Genomic DNA, 25,864 nt, shown 5'->3' on the forward strand with positions numbered 1-25,864 from the left:
TAACTAGGGTTTCTGGAATGCCTGCTCTCCCAAGGGGTCCATATATATTGGAGCATACTGTCTGTCAACATACTTTTCTAACCTGGAATTTTGCATTCAATGAAATCTAAATTTTTAAAAATAGTATTTCAATCCAGACACAAGACCAGTCTTTTCATACAAAGAGGAAGTTAAGACTGTTTTCTAATAATGTTAGTGTCTCACTGAGAGTATTTAAAGTATGAAGGGATGTGTGCATATGTACTAAATATCTCTGTGTGTGTGTTAAGTAGAGTTAGAACTCAAAACATTCAATTTCTGAATTATTAAGATTTGCTAGACCAGAGTTCACAATCCCCAAGAATTTCTCAGAACAGTTAAGTAACTATTTACTATAGCCTACAAATGATTTATGTTGGATTATATACAATTTACTCTGGAACTTATTATTATTTTATTTATTCCACATAAAGTAGCTGGAAGTATACTTCTGTAATAATATACATTATAACAATTTAAAAGGAAAAACCTAAGATGTTAAAAAATGGCCAAATTTTAAAACACATTTAGTTTGTTCTACAAGGAAACAGTATTGAGGTCTTATTGCTAATATTTTGGAAGGTTAAAAATTAGTCTACATAACACATGCTTTTATAGTAAAGTCATCAACTAATTATATGCTATTTTAAATTCTATATTTTTATAGATCATAGAAACACTATAGAACTAATTGAACCATTTAAATTTTTTAATCTAAATTGATCTCAAATTATAATAGATATATAATTTTGTTTTGTTTTCTATCCAGTACCACCAAAACTGGACAATGGGATGGGAACAGAGGAAATCACAATTGTCAAGGGTAGTTCCACCTCCATGACATGTTTTACCGATGGAACCCCAACTCCCAGGATGTCCTGGCTTAGAGATGGCCAGCCTCTGGGGCTTGATGCCCATCTGTCAATAAGCTCTCAAGAAATGGTCCTTCAGCTCATCAAAGCAGAAACCGAAGATTCAGGAAGGTACACCTGCATTGCCTCAAATGAAGCAGGAGAAATCAGTAAACACTTTATCCTGAAGGTCCTAGGTAAGTAAAATAATTGGCAAATAAGTGATAATAAAGACAATAAGTAAGTATAATTCTTAGAATCATTGGCTATAAGACAAAATTTGTAAAAACTTCATTGTACTTCATATTTCTGTTCTGTAATTCACCTAGGTTTACTTTTAGTATCTGAAGCATGTTAAATTATTGTGTTTCTTATCTGTGTAAAAGGATGAACACTCCCACTTGTAAAACATTATTCATTGACAATGTCATACAACCAATTGATAAGTAGCTTTTTAACTTTTTTGGAGAACTGAAATCACTTCTGATGCTAGTAATTTAATGGAAAAGCATGATATTTATACTATTATGTTATTCCAAACAATCTTTAAATGACCCAGTCTGTAGATTATAGTTGTAATGGTCATTTCAAATAGTCTAGTTCTATTTACTCTTTTGTGCATTAAAATAAGTATTTTAAATAGGTACTCCAGTGTTCTACATGCAAATAAATAGTATAAAGGGAAAACATATCTTTTCCTTGAAGTAAAAAAAATTTGACTTTGGAAGAGAAATGAAAATGAATGAAATGAATTATTTCAATAATCAATAATTTTTTGGAGTTTTTTGTTTTCACGATGATTGAGGTAAAACCTCAGGCTCTTTACATTTTTTCTAACAAAATGCACCCCACAAGGAAAAATAAGAATTTTGGCAAGAGTCTAGCCAAATGTTTTCAGGACATCCTATAATCTTTCTCGTGGTACCTATTACAATTTTAATTATTTGTGTAAGCTTAAAAGTCTGTTTCATCCTTAGTTAAACTCTGTGATGATCAATACCCTTTTTACTTACTGTAAAAAGGGCTTAGAATGGCATTTGACACATAATATTTATATTATTATTATTATTATTATTACTATTATTATTATCATCTTATTACTCCCAGGGCTTAGCATGGCATTTGACACATAATATTTATCTGTTGGCTTGAACTGAATGGAACTAGGTACTTATCAGGTGGATTAAAGTGAGTTTTAACTGTAGCAGGAGACAGAACAATATCTAAATAAACAAACAGAAATACTGTGGTGTAGATGAGTATTCCATAGAATGAAAGGTAGTAGTGGAGGCAGTACACCAGAATATTTAGAGACAAAAGGCAGAAGAAAGCATGTGTTTGTAAGGAAGGATGGAATAACAAATTCCCGTATAGCAATTCACAGAATATGAGGAATATCAAGAGATGACATCTTGTACATTAATTACCTATTAATTGTTAATTATTGACTATATATTATGTGCCAGGCATGTTTCTAGTCAACATGTAACAGATAATTATTGGACACCTACTATGTGATATATGGTATGACAAGTACTTGACTGCATCACTGAATAGGAAGGATGTGGTCTCAGCCCTCAAGTTCCTGCATTGGCGGGGAACACAGATATTGAAAAAGTAATTACTTATGAGTGTGATGAGGATGATATGGCGAAAATTAAATTCTGTGGGAAGGTTCAAAGAAGGTCTCTTCAAGGATACATCTAAGCCTTAAAAAGTAAGACTGTAGAGATGAGTGAGGAGATGCCTACATCTTTTACCTAGAAATGATAAACCTTGAGTTGTCTATCTGTGCTTACTGAAGCTGAGTGTAACAGCAAGAGTAGAAGACAAGACTGGAAATATACCTGGACAGAAGCCATACTGTGAAGAGCCTCAGTTAGAGAATTCGGGCCTCATTACAAAGGCAGTAGAAGAAGCTTAAGCAGGAATATGTTACAGTCAGATTTCACGTCCCAAAAAAATCCCTCTGATGACAGAGTGAAGAATGAATCGGAGAGTCTCTTAAACTCACACAGGCCTAAAAATACAGGGGCCTGGTGTAGCATGTGGCAGTGGAGAAAAAGAGAAGGAAGACTTCTGCAGGAATTCTAGAACCCAGGAGCAGAATCAGGGCCCAGTACCTTTCTGGATGTAGAACACACAAAAAGAAAAATAACACCAATGTTGTTAGAGTCACGTACAAAGAACAACCTTCCCACCTGCAGGGTTTATAAGGATATTCTCTTAAAACAGGTTTGAAAACTGGCTTAGCAGAAGAATGAGCAGTTTTAGCATTTCAGCATCTGTTGAAAGCTAATTCCATTAAAACCGGAAAAACTTCACTGTGATCTATATTACAATAGAAATGTGAATTTAAGTGTCCTGATTTGGTGAACCACTAATCTCAACTTAATTCTATCCACCTGGTGGGAGGTGTCATGGTGTATTAGGGGTTCTGAAAGTCCACTATGGGTAAAATGCTAAAAACAAGGGAGAAGATCATGCAAAATAAAGCTAGTGGGTAAGGGAGTTGACAGGGTTCAGGCTATGAAGGGATTGTTGACCACATTAAGCATTTTGTGTTTTGTCTTGGAACAATGGGAAACCATTAAAAGTTCTAACAAGTGGAATGCCATGAGTAGAGTTGCAGTTTGAAATGACCACTCTGATTGCAAAGTGGAGAGCGGCTTGGAGTGGGTTCTGAGAGACAGTGTGTTATTAGGAATTGTGTCTGGCTGTGATTAACAGAGAGTCTAAACATGGTGACTTAAAGAACTTTTGTTTTTCTCACCGAATGAGGTGTCTGGAGATGGGCAGTAGTTGCATTGGTTCTGCAGTTCAGATCTTAACAGTTCTCCTGGCCTTTGGCCTTTATATCATAGTCAGACCGTGATCATGCATTGGCTGCTCACCCCCAGCGTCACTATAGGCAGCAATAGAGCAGAAAAAATAGGAAAGGCAAAGAACTGCCCCTTTCAGGATTTTCTTAGAATCCCCACAAAACTACCTCTAATTATATATCTCATTGGTCAGAATCTTCACATGCCACTCCATCTACTGTCTACTAAAGAGGCTAGGAAATGTAGTTTTTAGCACATTGACAGCCCTAACAAAATTGAGGTCAGTTAATGAGAAAGAAACAAGTAAATGATATTGGGTAGGCAGCTACCGCCAGGAAGGAGGAGATATTAGTCCAAGTAAACGGTATTATAGCTCAAATTAGTGATGCAGGTGAGAGGAAAAGATGTATTCTAGAAATAGTTGCAGGTAGAAGTATTAAGACTTGGTGGTGGATTTGGCCATATGAGAGTGATGACAAGGAAGAAGATACCGAGGATGACTCCCAGCTTCTGGTTTATGTGACTCAACAATTGGTGGGTTCATCACGCAAATGCAGGGAATGCTGGAAAAAGACCAGGTTTTGAGGGAAAAGGTAACAGGTTCAGTCTGAATACATGATGAGTTTGAAGTTGTTTTCAAACAACCCACTGAAGATGCTTATGTGATAATTATATATATGGATCTAGAGCCCAGCAGAGAGATCTAGGCTAGAAATATAAGTTTTGGAGTCATCAGAGTATGGACAACTCCTATTCTGCTCAAAGTACAAGACATATGGACAAGATACAGAGTAAAATGGTTCACTTAACACATGTGAGATCTGATGACTGGTATTTGAACCAGTTGGGAACATGTTGTTATTTTAAATCTAGTACTATAAGCTTTTGAGATTAAGGCCGTGCTTAAATAATCTTTGTATCCACAGTGACAGACACATAGTAAATAACCAATAAGTGAGAGGAATAAAGAATTGACTGTAGTCAAATGGAGAATCAGAGAAGTGCTTTTCCATCCAGCGTGCTATGGAAATTAAAAGGGATAGAAATTTTATAGTTTGTTGAGAGAATCAAGAAAGGACTTATGGTTTTAACAAATGAACATAATGATACTAAAGTGACCTTGAGAGTTCTTGAACATGCTCAGTTAGGGGATGGTGGGACTATTGGAGATATTCCAGTAGAAGGAATAGCATTAGTAAAGTCACAGAGCAAGAAGGGACTGAACATGTTGAGGGAGAAAAGTAGTCTAGTTTGAAGTCTAGGTTACATAAAATGTATTAAAAGTAAATAGTATTATAAAGAGAGATTGAGGCTATGTTGTGGAAGGCTTGGAAGCCATGATGAGGAGTTTGTATTTAATGAGCAACATGGAGACACTGACATCTTTTAACCAAGAAATCTTGGATTGATCTAAAATGCACTTAAGAAAATGTATTTTGACAGCAAAATGCAATAAGACGCATGAAAGTGAAAAAGAGTAGTCATGTGGGACCATAGTTAAGAAACTCTGACTTCTTAATTATAATGTATTAAATATATTATCTTTTTCCAGAAAGGAAAACGAGGACCAAAGATACAAATTTTTAGGAGGCAGTTTTTAATAATAACGCCAACAGATGTAGTAGACTTAGTAGTAGTTATAACTTTCTTAAAACCTTTAATTATAAAATAAAACAGATTCAGAAACACAAAAGAAATGTAGTTTATAGATGATTTCATTGAATCCTCACAATTCTGTTAGTTAAATAATAGTACTATACTTATTTTAGAGATTTGCCCAAATCCACTAACCTAATAATTGTTGGAGCTAAGATCCAAATTCAGGCTATTTGATTCCAGATCCTCTGCTGTGAACCTCTGCTCTAAACTATGTGCCTGACTTTAAACACATACACACACACACACACACACACACACACACACAGCTAATCCTTGGAGCTGTCCAACAGCTATTTTTGCTGCCTCGTGAAATAGTAAGCTGGAAACGTTAATAGAAAACTTGAATGATCTACGTAAGGGAAATCTGTTTTAAAGTGATTCCTAAACTTAGGAATAGTTGGACTAAGAAACTTTACTGTTTCCTCCAAGTGTTTAGATTTCTTAACATCCTCTTGAGAAAGGTAATTTAGAAGTATAAATAACAAAAAAGGAAGTTATTTCTGCCCAGACATAACAAATGTGGTTTATACAGAAATGGTCTCCAAATATAACTGTTTTTTCTTCTGCTTAGTCACTGTTTCCTCTTAAAGCTCTGCAGGGAAAAAATGATTGCGAAATTCCATAGCATTTGCCCATTGCTTTTGTAGAACCAATAGATATTTAAAAGGTGCAAAAATACACTACTATATTTAAGTAACTCTCTTTTAAAAGTAGTACAAGATTACTTTAGTTTTTATAGTTTTCAAATCTTTACAGTTAAGTAAGACTGCTCTAACTATCTGAATCCCAATTGCTGAGCTATAATTACCTTTAATGGCTTGCCATTTACTTCATGATCTATTACAGGCATGATCCATCTCTTTTAAAATAGTGCCAGTAGGGACTTCCCTGGTGGCGCAGTGGTTAAGAATCCACCTGCCAGTTCAGGGAACCCGGGTTCGAGCCCTGGTCTGGGAAGATCCCACATGCCACGGAGCAACTAAGCCCATGTACCACAACTACTGAGCCCGTGAGCCACAACTACGGAGCCCACGGGCCACAACTACTGAAGCCGTTGCACCTAGAGCCCGTGCTCTGCAACAAGAGAAGCCACCACAATGAGAAGACCGCGCACCACAACGAAGAGTAGCCTCCGCTCACCACAACCAGACAAAACCCGCGCGCAGCAACGATGACCCAAGGCAGCCAAAAATAAATAAATAAATAAATCTTTTTTTTTTTTTAAAATAGTGCCAATGAAAAGATAATGCACAAAGACTTACATTGTGCTGGCATTTAATAAATTGTCCCTCAATAAATTGCAAAAAAAATAAAATAGTTCCAGTGACAAATGATAATAACATCTAGGAATTATTTTGGTATCCTTGTTCAAATCAATTTGCATTGTACAAACATAAATTTGAGTTGAATTTTAAAGTTTTTCTAATCTGCAGTATTTTATCAAACAGCAAGTTTATTTTGTTGTTGTTTTTCATTCCTTTTAAATAGAACCACCTCATATCAATGGATCTGAAGAACCTGTAGAGATGTCAGTAATTGTTAATAATCCACTTGAACTTACCTGCATTGCTTCTGGAATCCCAGCTCCTAAAATTACCTGGATGAAAGACGGACGGCCCCTTCCACAGGTGGATCAGATGCAAACTCTTGGAGGAGGAGAGGTTCTTCGAATATCTAGTGCTCAGGTAAGTTCAGAGTTCATACAATTATTTTCCGGGTTAAACTTCTTACTTGCTAATCTATGAGAAATGTTGGAGAAGTTGTCTTGGAGTCTGAATATATCACAGATCTCTGTAACTTTAGCAAGGGTAGATTGGGTCTATGACATGCATGGTTGGGTAGACACTTACAAAGTAACATGCCTAGAAGGAAGAAGTGAAATTATCATATTAAACACAGAAGAAAGCAAGTTACCTTCACATTAATTTTTGCAAGTTTTCACAGTTCTATAAGTGATAACATATTTCCCGAAGCCCTTATTTGTGCCATGTAGCTCTTTACAGAAATGGCAAAAAGCTATCCAACGTACATATATGTGAGGCTTCAGAGAGCACTTTTGATCTCTAGAAAGAAATCTCAGACGTGAAAATCTGAAGAGACACAATTTTTCAAAAAATGATCAATTCAATAAAATTGTTCTTTTAGTTTGTGTTTAAGGAAATTAATCTGAAATGTAAATATATTAAAGAGAAGTATGTCTGGGATGTCTTATTGTAACAATATACTGTTCTACAAACAAAGGCAAACCTTATATTACAAATATGCATGTGTTCCTTAACGCCCTCATCTGTAAACTGGGGATAAAAACAGTAATAATACTGAACGTATATACTTGGGGTTTTAGAGACAGTCTAACTTGATGTGCTTAGACTGGTGCCACAGGCATGAAGTGGTGCTAAAACAGTTAGAATGATTGCTGTTGTTGCTGATTTTATTGTTATTATAATCATCATTTCTTTACAAGTAGAATAATACATTATTTAATCATATTTCATGTACATTTTCACTGAGGAAACAGAAAAGAAAGGGAGCTGGAAAAGAGAGCTAAGGGTTGTAAATCGTGTCAGTCTTATGTTCAGCTATGGGTTCTATCACACCCGTGACCATCATGACAACTCTGCGAGGCAGCGTCTTTATCCCCTTTCTACAAATCCAGAAACAGACACAGAAAAAGATTAAGTATTCACCTGCCAAGTACTTAACCACTGCTCGGTGATGGAGCTGGTCTCAATCCTGGGTCTGGTTCAAAAGCGGAGCCAAAGCACGGGTCCGGCGGAGCGCGGCGGCACGCGGAGACCGCGAGGCGAACCCCCCCCTCCCCCGAGAGCCGCCCAAGTCGGTGCGCCCAGCCGAGGGCGGTCCGCCTCCCTCCCAGCGATCAGCCGTCCGGAGTGCGACCAGAGGGCATGCCGGATCCAGCAGGGGCGCCGCCGCCTGCGCTCGCAGGCCGCGGGTGTAGAAGAAAGCACGGCCTTGCTCGGCCCGGAGCAAGGAAACGGCGGCTGCCGAGCTCGGCGGGACCATCACCCACATTAATGAGAAGCACGATCTTCAGGTTATCCCGCAAGAGGGCTGTAGTGAACCAGTGGTCCAAGACCTGGCCCAGGTTTTTGCAGAGGCCACAGGGGTCCCGCTGCCTTTTCAGAAACCCATATTTAAGGGGAAATCTCTGAAGGAAATGGAGACTCCGGTGTCAGCACTTGGAATACGAAACGGTTGCCGGGTCATGTTACCTGGGGAGAAGAACAGTCCAGAGGAAGAAGTTGAACTAAAGACGTTGAAAGATTTGGAGAAGTCTGTGGAGACGATAGCTGACCAACTGGAAGAGTGGACTAAAGAGCTTTCCGGAATCCAGCAGGGTTTTCTAGCCAAGGATTTGCAAGCTGAAGCTCTCTGCAAACTCGATAGGAGAGTGAAAGCCACAATCGAGCAGTTCATGAAGATCTTGGTAGAGATCGGCACACTAATTCTGCCAGAAAATTGCAAAGACAGTAGAATGAAAAGGAAGGGTTTGGTGAAAAGGATTCAGGCGTTCCCAGCACAGTGTGACACAGTGGAGCAGAGCATCCCAGGAGACGGAGCGACGGCAGGCCACAGACTTGGCCCCGGCTGACTGAGGTGCGGCGGAGAAGGCTGTGCTGCCCTGAAGAACAGCTCCACCAGCTCTGGTCTCTCCGGAACAGAAGTTACGTGCTTTCCCCGGGGCAGCTGGGGACAACTGGCCGATTGCCAGTTTTCCTCCCCTTATCCCCACCCCCCCAACCCCCCACCCCTGCCAATGAACAAGTATTGCCTGGACAATCTTTAGCGCTCCTGTCAGTTTCTCATTCTGTCTGTGTATATCTGTGCTGTCCAGCAGCCCACCTTGTCTGGAGAGGGCCTCCCCTGCCCAAGTCTTCCCAGCTTTTTTGACCTTTGGGTGCTTTCTTTGGGCTGGTGAGAGCTCTCATTTGTCCTGGGGTAGTTCCGGGTTTATCAACTATCCTGGTCTTCAGATATGTGAGGCCTTTTTGCCTTCATGATCCCATGGTCCCATCTGTGTAAACCAGAATCATCAGGAGGCTGCTTCTGGTCAGGAATGTCGGGAATGGCTCTGGACAGGTGTTTGGCACACAGGGAGTCCAAGTATCTCTCATTGTGACCTAATTCTGGAACAGCTGGCTGGGTTGTGGGTTCATAGACCCTGACTTCATCCCCCCAGTGACCCTGACCAGCCACAGGCCGTGAGGTCTCAGGGGGCCATTCCTGCAGTGGGGCCTGTGGTTGATACATGGACTTCCTTGTCCCCAAGCAAATCTCTAGGAGGTTAGAACCCAGAGTTGACTAAGTCTCTGCTCGAAACCGGATCAGAACCATGGCTTAGGAGGGGCAGAGAGGGGAGACAGAATGCATAAAGCAGGCAGGTAGTGAGGGCCACTTCTCAGGAGTTCCTTCAAAGGCATTTCTGTTAACCGTACCCTTCTGAGATCTACATTTCCTTCGAGTTCCTTCGAGGCTATTTTTGTCTGTTCTGTGGCCTTTTTCCCCTTCATCGTTATTTAAAAAATAAAACAGTTTATATAGACATCAGCAAGCAGAAGAGTGTTTAGACTTTTTTTTCTTTTTGGTAGATGAAGTAAGGGAAGCAAAAGCCTTCTGAGGTTCTAGTCTAGTTATGTTATAAAGTTGAGCGTGGCCCTGCGTGCCAGAACTCTTAAACGGGTCAGCTGCTGTCACCCCGTTTTTTCACACAGTGCCCAGGAGACGGGCTCCCAACAGGCCACTCTGAGGCCAACCTTCTTTGGCAGAGAGGGAGTCTGTGAAGTCCCAGGCATTTAGGGCTGCGTGAGCGGGACTAGGACAAGGTGGTGGTTAGGGGTGAACAAGTGGATGAGGCTCGGGGCCCGGTCCGCCCACCCCCAGCTTTAATCAGAGCAGTCCAGTATTTCTCTGTTTCTAGTAGTAGCTGTGTGGCCTTGGGCCACAGCAGGTTCCTGTGTGCCAGATACCATTCTGAGTTCTTGAGGTGTATTTGTCATTTAATCCTCACACAATCTAGGACATAGACAGATACTATCCCTGTTTTAGAGATGAGCTTAGGTAATTTGCTCAAGATCATAGAGTAAGTAACAAAGTCTAGAGATGAGCTTAGGTAATTTGCTCAAGATCATAGAGTAAGTAACAAAGTCAAGACACAAACTGGGCAGCTTGATTCCGAGCCCATGTTCTTAATCTGTACCGTTTTGCCTCCCAACTGACATGGGGTTGCTCACACCCTCTCATTTTCTCTTTTCCTTCTATTTATCTCCCATGTTGGCCTCTGCACTTCCCCTCTGGCCCTCTCCAGTTCGTCCTCCACAGAGCGACTGAGTGATCATGAAGTACACATCTTATCATGTCAGTCCCCTGCTGAAAAACCTCAATGGCCCCCATTTCTCTTGGGATAAAGGCCAAGGTCCTTACCCTGCTCCCTTCTCATCTCGGGCCACTCTCCTGTTTGCCCTCTGCTGTCAGCCACTCTGGTCTAGTTCAGGCCCTCAGGTGCTCTGTGCCCTCTCTCGCCCTGGGGTCTTTGCACACGCTGTTCCTGTGCTTGGTCACCTCCACGCCGTCTTTCCCATACTCCTACCCCTGTCCTAGGTGACTCCTGTTCATCCTTCAGAACGTAAATGCCTCTTCATGGAGAAACCTCACCTACTACTGTCTGAGAACATCAAGCCCTCGGGTGATATCCTGTCACAACTTGTCATGACTTTTTACAATAAACAGCATTTATCATGATCTATGATGATTTATTTGTGGGATTATTTGATTAATATTTGCCTTTAGGCTAGACTGTGAGTTCCTTGGGTTAAGGAGCTTCTTCGTCTTGTTAACAGTATATTTCAAGCACATTGTCTGGTTTATATTAGGTGCTCAATAAATTTTTGGAGAATGAAAAAAAAAAAAGCATAACCAGTGGAACTCAGCCCAGTTCTTGTTTCTAACATCAAGGAGAACACACCTTCCATTCCCCTCTTCCCTCTATCAAGCACTTCAAGAACCCAGAGAAAACTCAGGTCCAACTGTCAAACCACATACTGAATCAAAACCCTTGAATGTTATAATTTCAACAGACCAAAAAGGAAGCAAAAAGAATTTTGTAACATAGGGAATAGCATGGAGACAGGGAAGTGTGTGCACTAGAACCTTAAGTATACAGGAATCATGGTAAATAAAGCTTTAGAGGGAAATTAAGGCCACATTACACTAGGTCTTAAGCGTAAGAAGGAAAAGTTATAACAAAACAAGACAAAGTTTCCATAGAGTGTTAAATGGTGACCCACACATTCTAGCTTTTGTGGAGAATACAAATGTAATACATAAGACGTTTCTCAGCCTTCAAGAAGTTTCCAGTTTTCTAAGAAAAATAAAACTACATATGACAAAATGAGGAAAACAATAAGAAAACCATTAAAAACATTACAGAATTGAAAAATTAAATATTGTCAAGTCCCAAGACTACTCTTGGTTCCTCTGGTCCTCTGTGTTTTCACAACATTTGGTACATATCTCTGTTAAAGCACTTATTACTAAATTATATCTTAGTTACCTGTGTCTTTTTTGTGTACGTATTTATAGCATGTAGTTATGCCTGCTACCTAATGGATGCTTTGCAAATTCCAAATTGTGTGGTGAAGACAAGAGTTTGCTAAGACATTTTCCATCAAACCCTCATTCTGTCATTTATTCCAAAGGGAGAAAAATTCTGTTGACCAAGTAGATCTGAAAAACTTTATATACTGTACCTTCCTCTCCTTTGTGAGCCATAATGCACGTCAACAACTCTGCAAAATCTTACTCCAAAGAAACCTAACTATAATCTTTCAAACACCCTATTAACAGAACACACTTTAGGAAATGTAGCTACTAATAGTAGCTGTCAATATTCAGAAGGGTATAAGTTGTCAGGAAATGTTTCTTGGAGAAGGCAAGATCTCAAAACAATCATGAATGATGGTACAAGTTTGGCTAGGTCACGACAAGTGGAGGGGGCAATATGATTTGGGAATAAACTGAATTTGTGGAGTAAGAGTTGACTTTTAGAGGTTTGAAAGATATGAGGAGAAATTTAGAAATTATTCTCTAGGCAGTAGTGCATCACTTCCAATTCTTAATTGAAGGACGATGGGACAGTCATTCTTCTAAAGTCATATTTAGTAATTTTCCAAACATACTAGTCTTAAATTTTTTCAGTGGACTTTTTGCAGCCTACCAAAACGTTTTTCCGTAATCTATAAAGTCAGTTTTGAATGTAAGAAGTTTAAAATTCCCAGTGTTCTAGGAGTATTCAAGTAATAAAATAAATGAAAACAGGATTTTCTACTTTTCCAGAATATATTTTTCACAGTAGTAAGATCATCTGTTTTTCAGTGTATCCTTTACACATACATAAGACATCCTCTACACAATGTCAAATATGAATGAAGACTAACACTTCCAGTGGAAACTACGTATGGAGATTTTTAAAGAAATGTTTCTGGTTTTCGTCAGAAAATAGTAGATTTTGCTGTCAGCCTGACCTATTTACAGCCAAATTACATAATATAGCTATTTTGTTTCACCATGTATATCAAAGGTAGATTAAAAATGTGGTGTTAATGCGCTTTATTAAAATAACCTGATATTTTATTTACTTTTTTGGTTGGTTAGTTGATTGGTTGGTTATTGTATTTTATTTTCTTCAGGAAGACTCCAGTAGAATTTTCAGTCTGCAATTTAAATTCATAAATACTTATTTCTTCAATAAATACTGAGTAGTATCTAGTTTGTCATGTATGGTGGTAGGTCTTATATGTATCTGCCCTTTCTGAGATCATTAAATATACCTAATATGCAAACATTCTGAGATCAAATACCAAAACCCTGTTAAATCTATGTCAAATACATAGATTTGCATGTAACAGAGATGTCAAGCCATGCTCAGTATCAGTATCAAATGTAACTGATACACTTAACTGATACACTTAACTGATTAAATGTATAAGTTACATTTAATCACAAATGTTAAAACCATTTATTAAATTTTATTACTGTACTCTTAACGATATCTTGCTTTGTGTGAGACTTCTATATTCATTCTAATAGATATTTATTCTCATCACCAAAACCAGCGTGTTAACATTGTGTCATTCACTTATTCGAATTTTATAGGTGGAAGATACAGGAAGATATACGTGTCTGGCATCCAGTCCTGCAGGAGATGATGATAAAGAATATTTAGTGAGAGTGCATGGTAAAGTTGGCAAAATGTCCTGCAGTCCATCATACATTAATACCTAATTAAAAGGCATAATTCATGGAACATAGAGCAACTATCTAACATATCATAAAACTATGTTTATATATTAGGAAAAATGTATTTTGCAAATCTGATGTATATATTTGACCACAGTAGTCCATTAAACTATTGTTGGGAATAGTTTAATGGATTTTTTGAGTTATTTGTTTTGTTCCTGCACAAATAATTCATATTCATTGATTTTAAATCATAGAATATAAATTATAAAAATAAAAATATAAATCAATCATAATCTCATCACACAAAGATAAGACCTTTTTACATATAAATATTGTCACAGAAATGTGATCATACAGCATATAGTATTTAACTTTTTATATCTTACTTAGTGGTATGGTGAACATGTTTTCATGTCAAAAAATGTATTTTTATAACATTACTTTTTAGTGATTCCATGATGTCCCATTTTATGAATATGCCATTATTTATTTAATACATTCCTTATTTTTGGATATTTAGGCTGTTTTGTATTTTTACCAATATAAGCCACACTATTATAGACATCTTTGTACATGTGTGTTGGCCTCTTCCTTTAATTATTTTGTTTTGATAAATTTCTGTAGGTATATTTACTTGATTATATGCAAGTACCCGCGCATGCATGTACACACACACACACACGCACACACACACATTTAAGGCCAAATTACCTTCTAGAAAAGTTAGGCCAATTAGACTGTGGCCGATACTATTTTGACATAGAAATGGGAATTACTCTTCATGGAGAGGAACATTAAAAGAACTTAACGGAAGATCTTTATCTCCTCATAGCCTAAATGACTAGGCAACACAAACTGTAGGGCTGGCGTAATATAGGAGTGTTCCCCTCACCCCGCCAGTCCTACACAAAAAATTAGACCTGCCACTAATTGACATGTAAATTGTGTATATGAGTCACATAACACAGGTACATTTTTAAATTGTGATATAGTTGATTTACAATATTATATTAATTTCAGGTGTAAACCATAGTGATTGAAAATTTGTATAAATTATACTCCATTTAAAGTTATTATAAAATATTGACTGTATTCCCTTTACAATATATCCTTGTAGCTTATTTATTTTATACATAGTAGTTTGTACCTCTTAATTCCTTACCCCTATTTTGCCCCTCCCCCTTTCTGCATATTAAGAAAAATGTATATATTTCTGTATATTATAATGGGCAGACCCTAATTTAGAAGTTTTAAAATATGATGTTCAGAGAAAATTATTACCAAGTGTAGAGCTAGACAAGGGATCCCTTCTTGGTACTTAGTTTCTTTATCTGTTAAAAGGTGATAAAATGTGATTATATTACTTATCCTGTCATTTATGTGGCCATTGGAAGAATTTCATTACTTAATATATGTGAAAGTACTGAGGAAGGTAAAAAATTTTTTACTATTTGTAATCATTGTACTATAAATTGAATGAGTAATGTTTTAAGTTTATGCTTTTTATTTCATACAGCAGAAGCAACATTCGTTGAACGCCTCAGATAATCCAGATCATTTTATATCCTGTTTATTAAAAGCCTTTGGTGTATTTGTTCTCATGCCCAGTCCCCCCTAATATTGCTGGAACTGATGAGCCCCAGGATTTCACTGTGTTACGGAACAGACAAGTGACATTGGAATGCAAATCGGATGCAGTGCCCCCACCTGTAATCACTTGGCTTAAAAATGGAGAACGGTTACAGGTAAATCTTGCTAAATTCCACAGATTCATTGTGTGAAAAAAAAATCAGCAATAGAGTCCTTGCTAGGGAGATAAAACCAAACAATGTCAGATTACTAGTTATTCAACATTACAGGGGTGGGCACAGGGTCCTTTAATCAACCTTTTTCTCAGCCTTCTTTGAGTAGTTAGTAGCTAGTTATGAGGCAAAAGACAGGTATTTTGATTCATATACTCTGTAAATTGGCCCAAGTATATATCTCCTGGAGACCATAGATTAAAGTTGAATTAAAACACTCAGCTATGTCTTTTTTTTTTTAATTGGATTATGATTGCTTTACAACGTTGTGTTAGTTTCTGCTGTACAGTGAATCAGCCATATATATACATATATCCCCTCCCTCTTGGACCTCCCTCCCCCCACATCCCACCCATCTAGGTCATCACAGAGCACTGAGCTGATCTCCCTGTGCTATACAGCAGGTTCCCACTAGCTATCTATTTTACACATGGTAGTGTATTTATGTCAAACCTAATCTCCCAGTTCATCCCACCCGCCCCTTCCCGCACTGTGTCCACATGTCCATTCTCTACATCTGCCTTTCTATTCCTGCTCTGCAAATAGGTTCATCTGTACCATTTATGTCTTTACTTGAGAGGGAAGAAACCATCAGAGTCTCAAAAGACCTGAGCTGTCCTGCCAACTCCCTAGGGCAAACCTATTACTGAATTTCCCTAGTCAAAACTTGGTCCTCAGGAGTGACCCCAAGGATCTGTGCAACACCAGGAATATGGACTGGAATCTTTGAAAACACAGTTACTGGCTCTTTAAAGGTTCCCATGCTCAGGTGATACCTGTCTGCTGCCCTATAGTGTCACAGCCCAGGATCCTAAATAGGCTTTGAGGGTTGGCTCAAAGCCTTGACTTTGAATGCTCTGATTGTCCTCATCCTAGTACTTACTTATTCTTTTGTTTCTCCTTTGTTCTTCCTCATCCTGTTAGTATAACCTATTGTGGTACACTGTGCCTAAATAAAAGGAAATTGTGTCCCTAATACATAAGGCAGAAAGACTTTCGCCATCATCAAATCACACAAGTGCCAAACACAGAGAGACTAGGTTCTGAGAGTTACTTCCTTGTTAAATCATCATGCATATCACTTAACAGTCCCGTGCCTCAGTTTCTCTATTTATTGTGTGCCTATTATAATGCTAGGAACTATGATTGCCCCTGAGAATAATCTTGATCCTCAAGGAGCTCACAGGCTATCTGAAAATATACAGAAGTATATCAAACGTTGTAGAAAATTGATACCGCTGATATTCAATAAACAGTATCTTAGAGGGATATACAGCATTTTATGGAAACAGAGGGAAGAAGCAAGTAATCCAGACTGAAGGGTAAGGAATAGCCCAGGGGAGCCTCTTGGAAAGGGTGAGTTCAGTTTAAATGTTGGGTAGATGTTGGGTGAGAAAGAAGAAGGGGATTCCAAACACAGGTGATAGCATGTACAAAGACATTACAGGAAAAGGAATGCTGGTGTCCCAGGAACTGCAGGTAGCTTGGTATGGTTGAAGTTGACCTTGATTAAAATCCTTTGATGATTCTCCATAGATTTCAGGATTCGGGTTAAACTGCCCAGCTTAGCTCACAAAGCCCTTCATGCTCTGACTGTTCCTCCATAGTCTTATCTCCCATGTGTGCATTTCACTCTAGACCATTAGGTGTTCAGATAGGGACTGAGTGCATGTTGATGATACAGAAATTCAGGCTAATCTCAGATATGACCAAGTGATGTCAGTACTGGGACAGACTGATTTCAACAGTTATGGGGGGAAAAATGAGTCCAGTTTTATAGATATTTTGAGTTTAAATTACCTATATATTATCCAAGTGGAGCTTCTAAGAAGCACTAAGAAATATGGGTCCATATTTCATCAAAAACATCTTTGATTTGGTGGTCCTCAATGGTGTAACCTGTTGCTGAAGCCATCGGTTTGTATGAGGTCAACCAGAAAGCACACAGTGTGAGAAGACCAGTAAATGAGAATAAAGCCTAAGGCAACATTGACAATTAAAAGGTGAGCAAAGGAAGAAGAGAAGAGTGGGACTGAGAATGAGGACTCAGAGAAATAAGATTAAATATAGGAGACATTGGTGTACTGACAGCCAAGGAAGAGAGAGGGAGCGGTTAACAGAGTCCATGTTAAGATGCAAATTAAGTTGTATTCACTGGCTTTGGCAATACGTAGACTTGATTAAAGATCTGAACAACGGTTCTTCAATAGAGTGATCAAAGTAGAAGACAGGTTACAGCTGTCTGGGGGAGTTAAAGAAGAGGAAGTGGAAATGATTGTGGACTGTTACTTAAATACAAAAGAGATTTGTATATGCTTATTTACTGAAGGAGATGGAAGATACAGGACTAAGTGTGTCGAGTGGGGAAGGGTTGGGACCCTGGTGACAGGTGAAGAGACTAGCCTTGGACAGAAGCGTTGACCTTTTTCCACAGAGATGGAAAAATAGGAAGGAAGGTTGCATTCATATGCAAGAGATGAGAGGGAGAAATTGCGGGTACCTGGCTTTGATTTTCTCAATGAAGTAGGAATTAAGGTCATCAGCTGAGAATGATGTTCTATCTGAGGAAAGAAATCAAATTTGGAAGAATCACTGGCAGTAAATGAGAAGAGAACCAGAGAAAATTGTAGTGAGACTGAATAAGTTAGCAGAACTTACTGATGTTCATGGAAGAAAGACATGAGAATCAACTCAGAATTTTTTTATTAGCCTAAAATCCTGCTATACCCATATCAAAATTAAAATATGTTTTGTAGAACTTACCATGTATGTTTAAGAAATCACTTATTCTCATCAGAAGTAATAAAAGTTTACCATTAATAGCCCCTGTAACAAGGAAAGGCCTAGAGAAAATGTGTGGACTTTCAAGATAAATTGACCCGAACTGTCTATGTTAGTGTGAACAACATTTTTCATTAGAAATATATGTTTATCTGGGACAGAACCCATATGGTAGAAAAATCTTATTTGGGCTCTTCCTGAAGTAGTTCCACTTAGGCACAATCAGAAGATATCAGTCTTTGATGTTACCTGGCATTTTTTAAAGTCTATGAACAATCCCCAATTGGACATTATAGCAGAGATTAGATTTCATTATATTTCAGTATTTCATTTCAATATAGGTCTCTGCATTTTCACAATTCTCGGTCCCATGCCTGGACGCAAAATAAGTGCTTAATAAATATTTGTAGACTAAAATCATTTATTTACTTATGTTAAAAATGTTGAAGGATAATTATTTCCTGTAAGTTAACCAAAGTTAATTTATTAGTCAGGAAACGTTCAGCTTTAAGGGACAGAATTCAAACTCAAAATAATTTAAATGGAGAAAATATATATATTTATTAGCTATAGTAATTGGTGAACTTAAGCTTTAGGCATTACTAGATCCAGAGGCTCTAACCATGTAGTCAAGCATCTCGGTCCTTTCTCTGAATCCCAACTCTGCTTATGTCTTAGATTCAGAGCAAGCTGTCCCCACATGGTGGTAAGACTGCCACCAAGCTATGTCATCCTCACTACCAGTGATTCCAGTAAAAATATGCCTTATTCCAACACTTCCAGCAGTGTCTTTCTGGGGAGCTCGAATGGGCCCAACTCGAGACAACTTTTCATCCTTGAGAGGTTCATTGTGGCCATCACTGTGAAGAACTGGAGACATTGATTGTGCTCTTGCCTTAACTACACTCATAGAAATATTTCCCAAGAGTTTTTGATACCAGGATAGCGGTGGGGGGAGCAAAGATACTGGGAGACAGGTACACTACAGTTCACTATAGTTACTTTTGATGATTAATATTTTATTTTATTTGTCCGACATTTTAATGGTAAATTTTACTTGCTGAATCCAGGCAACACCTCGAGTAAGAATCCTATCTGGAGGGAGATACTTGCAAATTAATAATGCAGATCTAGGTGATACAGCCAATTATACCTGTGCTGCCAGCAACATTGCAGGAAAGACTACAAGAGAATTTATTCTCACTGTAAATGGTAAGAAAAATTCATCACTGTTTCACAATTTAAAAATTTAGATAAGGGCATTTAAAGAGATGATAACATTTTTATTTTTTATGAGCATACTAAACAAATTCTTGTGCTTATCTTATTTCTTTTCATAAAGACAACATGTGATATTTGTACAATCACTATATTCAAACTAACCCAATTTCAAAAAAAAAAGATACATTTCTCTTAGAGGACAATATATGTCCAATTGTTATCAGCGTATCCTGATGTTTTGCGTCATTCAGATCAGAGCCATTGGAGAAGTTAATACACTAAATCTCTGGATGACAAGTAGCCAATTATTTAGTCACCTTTGTTGATGTTGATGTTTGATTATATATGTGCTAGACAGAGACTGTCAATGGGACTGTAATTTTCTCAAATATAAAATCTAAACACTAAAATCTGCCAAATTTCAAGAACATGATACAGACTTTTTCAAAACCGTCTGTTTGGATTTTTAATATACGAAACTTTACAAGTTGAGTGACCCAGGCAGATAATATCTCTAACACTAAAATTAAAATTCAAGTTTTCTATTCCCATATGAATATTCAATGATTAATAAAATACACACTCTGAGACTTGCATGATTAGTCACAGATGTGCTTTGTTATAACAGCCGACTTTCTATCCTTTATTTAAAGTGAAGTTGTTCCAGTATTAACATTCTCTGACCATTATTTGGCCAAAGAGAAATAAGAAATGTCATCTTTAATTTGTATCATACCAGAGCTGACTTTTATTCTATTCAAGCCTCTTTCATTAGAAAGCCAGATTTCATACACCATATCAGGGATTTAAAGCTTCCCCACCCATTTACTCTTCATTTTTAAGTAAATTTTTAAATAAAATCTTATCTTGAATTAGACTTTAGGAATTAAACCCCAATTCTATTTATACTAACCTGAATTAGCTGTAGGCAAAGCCATACATTTGACTCAAATCTCACTTTGTATTACCTCTTAAGATTCTTAGTTCAGGCTGTGTTATTGATATAAAGGAAGTTTTCCACATGCATCTCTTGTGCAGTTCCTCCAAATATAAAGAGTGGCCCCCAGAGTCTTGTCATTCACTTAAATAAGTCAACTGTATTGGAATGCTTTGCGGAAGGTGTGCCAACCCCAAGGATAACATGGAGAAAGGATGGAGCTGTTCTATCTGAGAATCATGCAAGGTAACAATTCTGGAAAAGGATAAAAAATACTGTAAGAACTTGAAATATAAGTTTTTAAATCTTTGATCCAATGCATTATTTGGGTCTTTTCATTCTAAAATGAGGCTCTTCATCTTAAATGAGGATCAAAATATAGTATTTCAAAAGCATCATTCTTAAGGCTTATGTTCAAAATGTAATGATTATAATCTATCCAAGATCACAAGCCCATCTGCTGTGCACCTTTGCAGAATATCCTTTTTTTTCCACCAAGGGTATTATAAATTTCTGAAGTAGGAAAAGGACTAAAAATGGATTTAACTGGGTATTTTATAATGCTCTCAGTCAAAATGTGCATAATCAGAAAGGCTGATCCGGAGGACCTCACTTGTGATCTTTCTTATAGATACTCCATCTTGGAAAATGGATTCCTTCACATCCAGTCAGCACATGTGACTGATAGTGGGAGATATTTGTGTATGGCTACCAATGCTGCTGGAACAGATCGCAGGCGAATAGATTTACAAGTCCATGGTAAATGCACTTTTATGAACAACATCCAATCTTTGGGTCAGATGTTCTTTGGTAGCCTAAAACCAGTGAGGTCATAACATAAAGACCTTCATATCTAGTGCTATTTAAATGTATTACACTGTATTATGAGCAGTGAAGACCCATTATGAATAGTATCATCACAACACTGTGTAAATTCACAGAACCTTATTGTGTTCATAACTATAAAGCAAGTTAGCAATGATTAATTTCAGTTTGGCAGAGATACTTCGAATGGCATACTATTTGCTGAACGTGTTTCTTACTTGGTGACTTGGTTTTAGTTCCTCCATCTATTGCTCTGGGTCCTACCAACATAACTATAACAGTAAATGTTCAAACCACTCTGGCTTGTGAGGCTACTGGGATACCGAAACCATCAGTCAACTGGAGAAAAAATGGGCATCTTCTTAATGTGGATCAAAATCAGAATTCATACCGGTAAGGAATAATTTAACTGGAAAATCCCACCTGTTATTTAGAAGCATATTTTTTAAAAGAATTAACATTTAAACTCTATCAATGGGGACAGCAAATGCATAAAGTATGAAGAATTAGCTAGTATGTAGAGAGCATATTATTTTTTCTTACTATAGAATTCGTTTTTCAGCCTAAAATCTTATTTCTGAATTATAGGTGCAACTTCTCTATCCGTAAGTCCTGTAGGTAACTGTCTGAGCTCTAAAAGATTAGATTTCCATTCTGCTTTTTTTTTTTAGTATCTTTTGGAATTTTATAAAGACAAAAGATAAAAATATCATTTGGTATAAAAGAAAAACTAGTCTGTAGAAATAATACAAGTTTTAGTTGCAGAATAAAAATCAAATTTTATACCTTGAAATACAGCATAGGTATTTGGCAGCATGTGGAGGGAGGAAGAACAGCATTTTCTCCCAGTTTTTTGTATTCTTCCAGCTTGACTACCATTGCTCTTAATATGACATCATATTTTTTCAAGACTAACCTTTGAAAAAAAAATTGGAATTTCTGATGCTTTAGATAAGCATCATTTCTTGTATCTCAAGTTAATAGATATCTTGCAAAAGATTTGCCATAGTACTGAAAGCAAATGTTCTCATAGACCTACCTTAACAAAAGTTAGTTCTGATACATCAGGAAATATGAAACTAGGAGTGTTTCACTTGAAACTCTTGCTTCTCCCTCTTTCTCACCCTTTTAATCTTTTGGCATTGGGAGTTCAGTGACTTGAAAGCATATACTATGGGGAAGATGTACAATGCCCTTGAATAAAAAAGCAGGTCAAGTATGTTTCCATTGAATCAAATCATTTCCATTCATCATTGCACAGTTTGAAGTAAGAATACAGATATTCTTATTTAGATTACTTTAATTTTTTTAGTGTGTTCAACCACTGGAAATTTAAAAGATTTATTGATTTTTCATTTTGATACATATTTTCTTTAATTTTTATTTTATATTGGAGCATAGTTGATTAACAATGTTATGTTAGTTTCAGCTATACAGCAAAGTGATTCATTAGATTACTTTAAATAATGTATGTGTATTCACTCAACCTTCTGAACATTTGAAGTGATTCAGATCACTTTAGTTTTAAGTTGATTCAAAGTTAAGGAAAAGACTCTTTGATTTATGTACTATGCATCTCCAATGTATCCACCACATGTAAGGAGACGTGTGAAGTAGGGAAAGGTGCAAGACAGACAGACTTGTAGTTACCCATCTGTCAGTAGAAATAATCAAATACCAATCTGCAAAGTTATTGTGAAATTTAGAGATGATTAATGTGACGCATTTGAGATGGTGCCGGGAATGTGTTCGATGGTCAACAAACAATGGCTATCATCAGTGTGCTCATTTCAGTGTATTTCACCTGGGAGAACATGGTTGATTATGTTATAAGCATTCAGAAAATTCAAGATTCCCTCTTCACACAATCATTCCACACCACTGCTTCCTGCAGATGTCAAGGTTGAGGTCCTATTAACCCACTGCCATATAAACTTAAAGTCTGATGCATAAAATGATGTTCATTTTAACATGAGGAAAGAGTTCCATTTCCCTCAGTTCACAAGATAGTACCATGTTGAACCAACTAGAAACATTTATGAAAATTGATATAAAGCACCTCATTACTTTGAAATATCTCTTCTAGGCTCCTTTCTTCAGGTTCACTAGTAATTATTTCCCCCTCTGTGGATGACACTGCAACCTATGAGTGCACTGTGACAAGTGATGCCGGAGAGGATAAGAGAACTGTGGATCTCACTGTCCAAGGTAGAACTGGCTTACTATGTGGACTGAAAGTTATTACAATGATATCATTCCATCATTCCTCTACTTCACAAGAGAGCTTCCTTTTCCACTCACCAAGCATTCACTTTCAGTGTAGAAAGAGAAAGATATATGAGGAGGCTTTGGAAATCTGTAAGCGTTGGGAACATGTAGTTTTCTTTCTTTTTGTTGTTTTCGTTTTAGTTCCGCCTTCCATAGCTGATGAGCCTACTGACTTCCTAGTAACCACACACGCCCCCACCGTGATCACCTGCACGGCTTCAGGAGTTCCATTTCCCTCAATTCACTGGGCGAAAAATGGTATAAGACTGCTTCCCAGAGGAGAGGGCTATAGAATTCTGTCCTCAGGTAAGACCCAGCTCAGTGATTACACAGCTATTGATTGGATTCGTTTTTACTGGATGGCCTTACTTGGGCTTCTGTTGCACCAAAATAAAAGAATAAAGTACATCCGCATTCCTGGGCTTAGGCATCTGGGAAAAAATGCACTTAAGAGTGGGGAGGGGGAACTTGGGAAAGGGGTAGAAAAAAAGTCTAAAAACAAAATAACAAATAATATCTAGGACTGATACGAATATATTAAGCATGACCACTGGGATTTTATGTGCATATTTACTAAACCTAAGGTTTAACAAATTTACTGGTTGCCTTTGAGTGAACCACACTTCTTTCATTGGCCAAGTAGAATGTCCATTCATTCAACAAACATTTAGTACCTAAAATAGGCTAGATACTCCACTGAGTTTCTGAGGATATAAAACTAAGACAGGGTTCTTGCTTTTAAGGTTTCAATAATTTAGCAAGTGGGACTGGGTGTTAAGTGGTATGATATGGATAATTTTTGAGGGTGGTAGTAACCATCATTTATAGAATTTAAGTATTGAAAATTTTATAATATTAAAGAGAAAAAAATTCACCTAAATGAAAGTATAAGTGATTCACATTTGTGTTTCTGGAAATTCATCCTGCATTGGGGAGGTACACTGGAGATACACTAAAGTAGCAACTAACATCCTGAGGCTTTGTGAGTGTGGGCATATTATTCTAAGAGAATTTGTTTATTTCTTTAGTAGAAGGGAAATAATGAAAGATTTGTTCTCAGGATGGAACTTGGCTTTCAAAGCATAGTATTTTGGCTATCTCAGAAATCTGCATAAATGGGTAGCAAGTAAAATCATAAAATATAAATTAACTACTCTTCAGCGCAAAGTACTGTGCTAAGAAAACAGTTTCGAACTTTTCTCAAAATGTTAAACAGTTACCATATGACCCAGCAACTCCATTCCTAGGTCTCTACCCAGAGAAATGAAAGCATATGTCCACCCAAAGACTTATATGCAAATGTTCATACAGCATCATTCACAATAGCCAAAAACATAGAAACAATGTAAATGTCCATCAACTGGTGAATGGATAAACAAAATGTGGATAATTCACAGGATGGAATTCTATTTAGCAATAAAATGGAACAAAAATATTGACACCTGCTACAACAGATGAAACTCAAAAACTATGCTCACAGTAGAAGTCAGACACAAAAGCCTTCTGTATGATCCCATCTATATGAAATTTCCAGAAAAGGCCAATATAGAGAGAAATTAGATTACTGATTGCTTACACCTGGGGTTGAGAGTGAGGCGGGACTATAAGTAGGGTGAGATTTCTTTTGGCATAATGGAAATTTTCTAAAATTAAGTTGTGATAATTGCACAACTCTGTAAATATACTAAAAATCATTTTATTGTACATTTAAATCAGTGAATTTGATGGTCTGTAAGTTTTGCCTAAATACAGCTGTTAATAGTGATTTTTAAAAAAAATACTGTGGTAGGTAAGCACAGGGAGTACAAGTAGTATGGGTACAAGCCACACACTACTGTGCTAGGGGGACAGACTCACACAAAATCAAAGAGATGTGGTTTATCAAACCAGAAAAACAGGGATGCACTGTGCATGAAAAACTTTTCCTTTTTAGGAGCAATTGAAATATTTGCCACTCAATTAAGCCATGCTGGAAGATATACTTGTGTTGCCAGGAATGCAGCTGGTTCTGCACATCGACATGTGAGCCTTTATGTCCAAGGTATGAAAGGTTATTTATTCATTAAAATTTTGCTGTTGTACTTTTTTAAGTCATGTTTATTCTTGACAGGTGGTACCGTCCAGAGTCATAAACCACAGTAATATTTTGGGGATAGGAAAGCCTGATAGGTGTTCTTCAATAGATTAAAGAAAACATACAGATGACAAACCACACAAAACAACCCCTAAATTATTTGTCTTCTTGAATTTTTATGATCTGTTTCTGAATTTAGTCTTTTCTATGGAGCTCTTCTAATGGAAACTGGCTATAGTATAACAAGACTCAAAAAATGTGATATGGCCGCTATTTGCTTTTCCCTGGGACAATGAAATCACTAATATTTTGGAATTTTGAATTCAGGCATGTTTAACCTCATGGCT

General features: G+C 37.4%; 1 protein-coding gene and 1 pseudogene across 6 annotated transcripts in view; both read left to right on the forward strand.

Moving 5' to 3' along the window:
- HMCN1 (hemicentin 1) overlaps positions 1–25,864 on the forward strand; it is a 529,724-nt gene that overhangs the window by 400,743 nt on the left and 103,117 nt on the right. For all 6 annotated transcript variants that reach the window (XM_068541417.1, XM_068541420.1, XM_068541418.1 and 3 more), the window contains 11 exons: positions 788–1,066; positions 6,839–7,035; positions 13,523–13,604; positions 15,218–15,354; positions 19,263–19,404; positions 20,452–20,596; positions 20,982–21,109; positions 21,412–21,568; positions 23,262–23,383; positions 23,585–23,749; positions 25,377–25,484. In XM_068541417.1, coding sequence (XP_068397518.1) covers positions 788–1,066; positions 6,839–7,035; positions 13,523–13,604; positions 15,218–15,354; positions 19,263–19,404; positions 20,452–20,596; positions 20,982–21,109; positions 21,412–21,568; positions 23,262–23,383; positions 23,585–23,749; positions 25,377–25,484 — 1,662 coding nt within the window. The remainder of the gene's footprint in view (positions 1–787; positions 1,067–6,838; positions 7,036–13,522; positions 13,605–15,217; positions 15,355–19,262; positions 19,405–20,451; positions 20,597–20,981; positions 21,110–21,411; positions 21,569–23,261; positions 23,384–23,584; positions 23,750–25,376; positions 25,485–25,864) is intronic.
- LOC137761733 (BAG family molecular chaperone regulator 1 pseudogene) lies at positions 7,932–8,967 on the forward strand (annotated as a pseudogene).

This window comes from Eschrichtius robustus, chromosome 3 (genome assembly GCF_028021215.1).
Source record: "Eschrichtius robustus isolate mEscRob2 chromosome 3, mEscRob2.pri, whole genome shotgun sequence".
NCBI classification, from domain to species: domain Eukaryota; kingdom Metazoa; phylum Chordata; class Mammalia; order Artiodactyla; family Eschrichtiidae; genus Eschrichtius; species Eschrichtius robustus.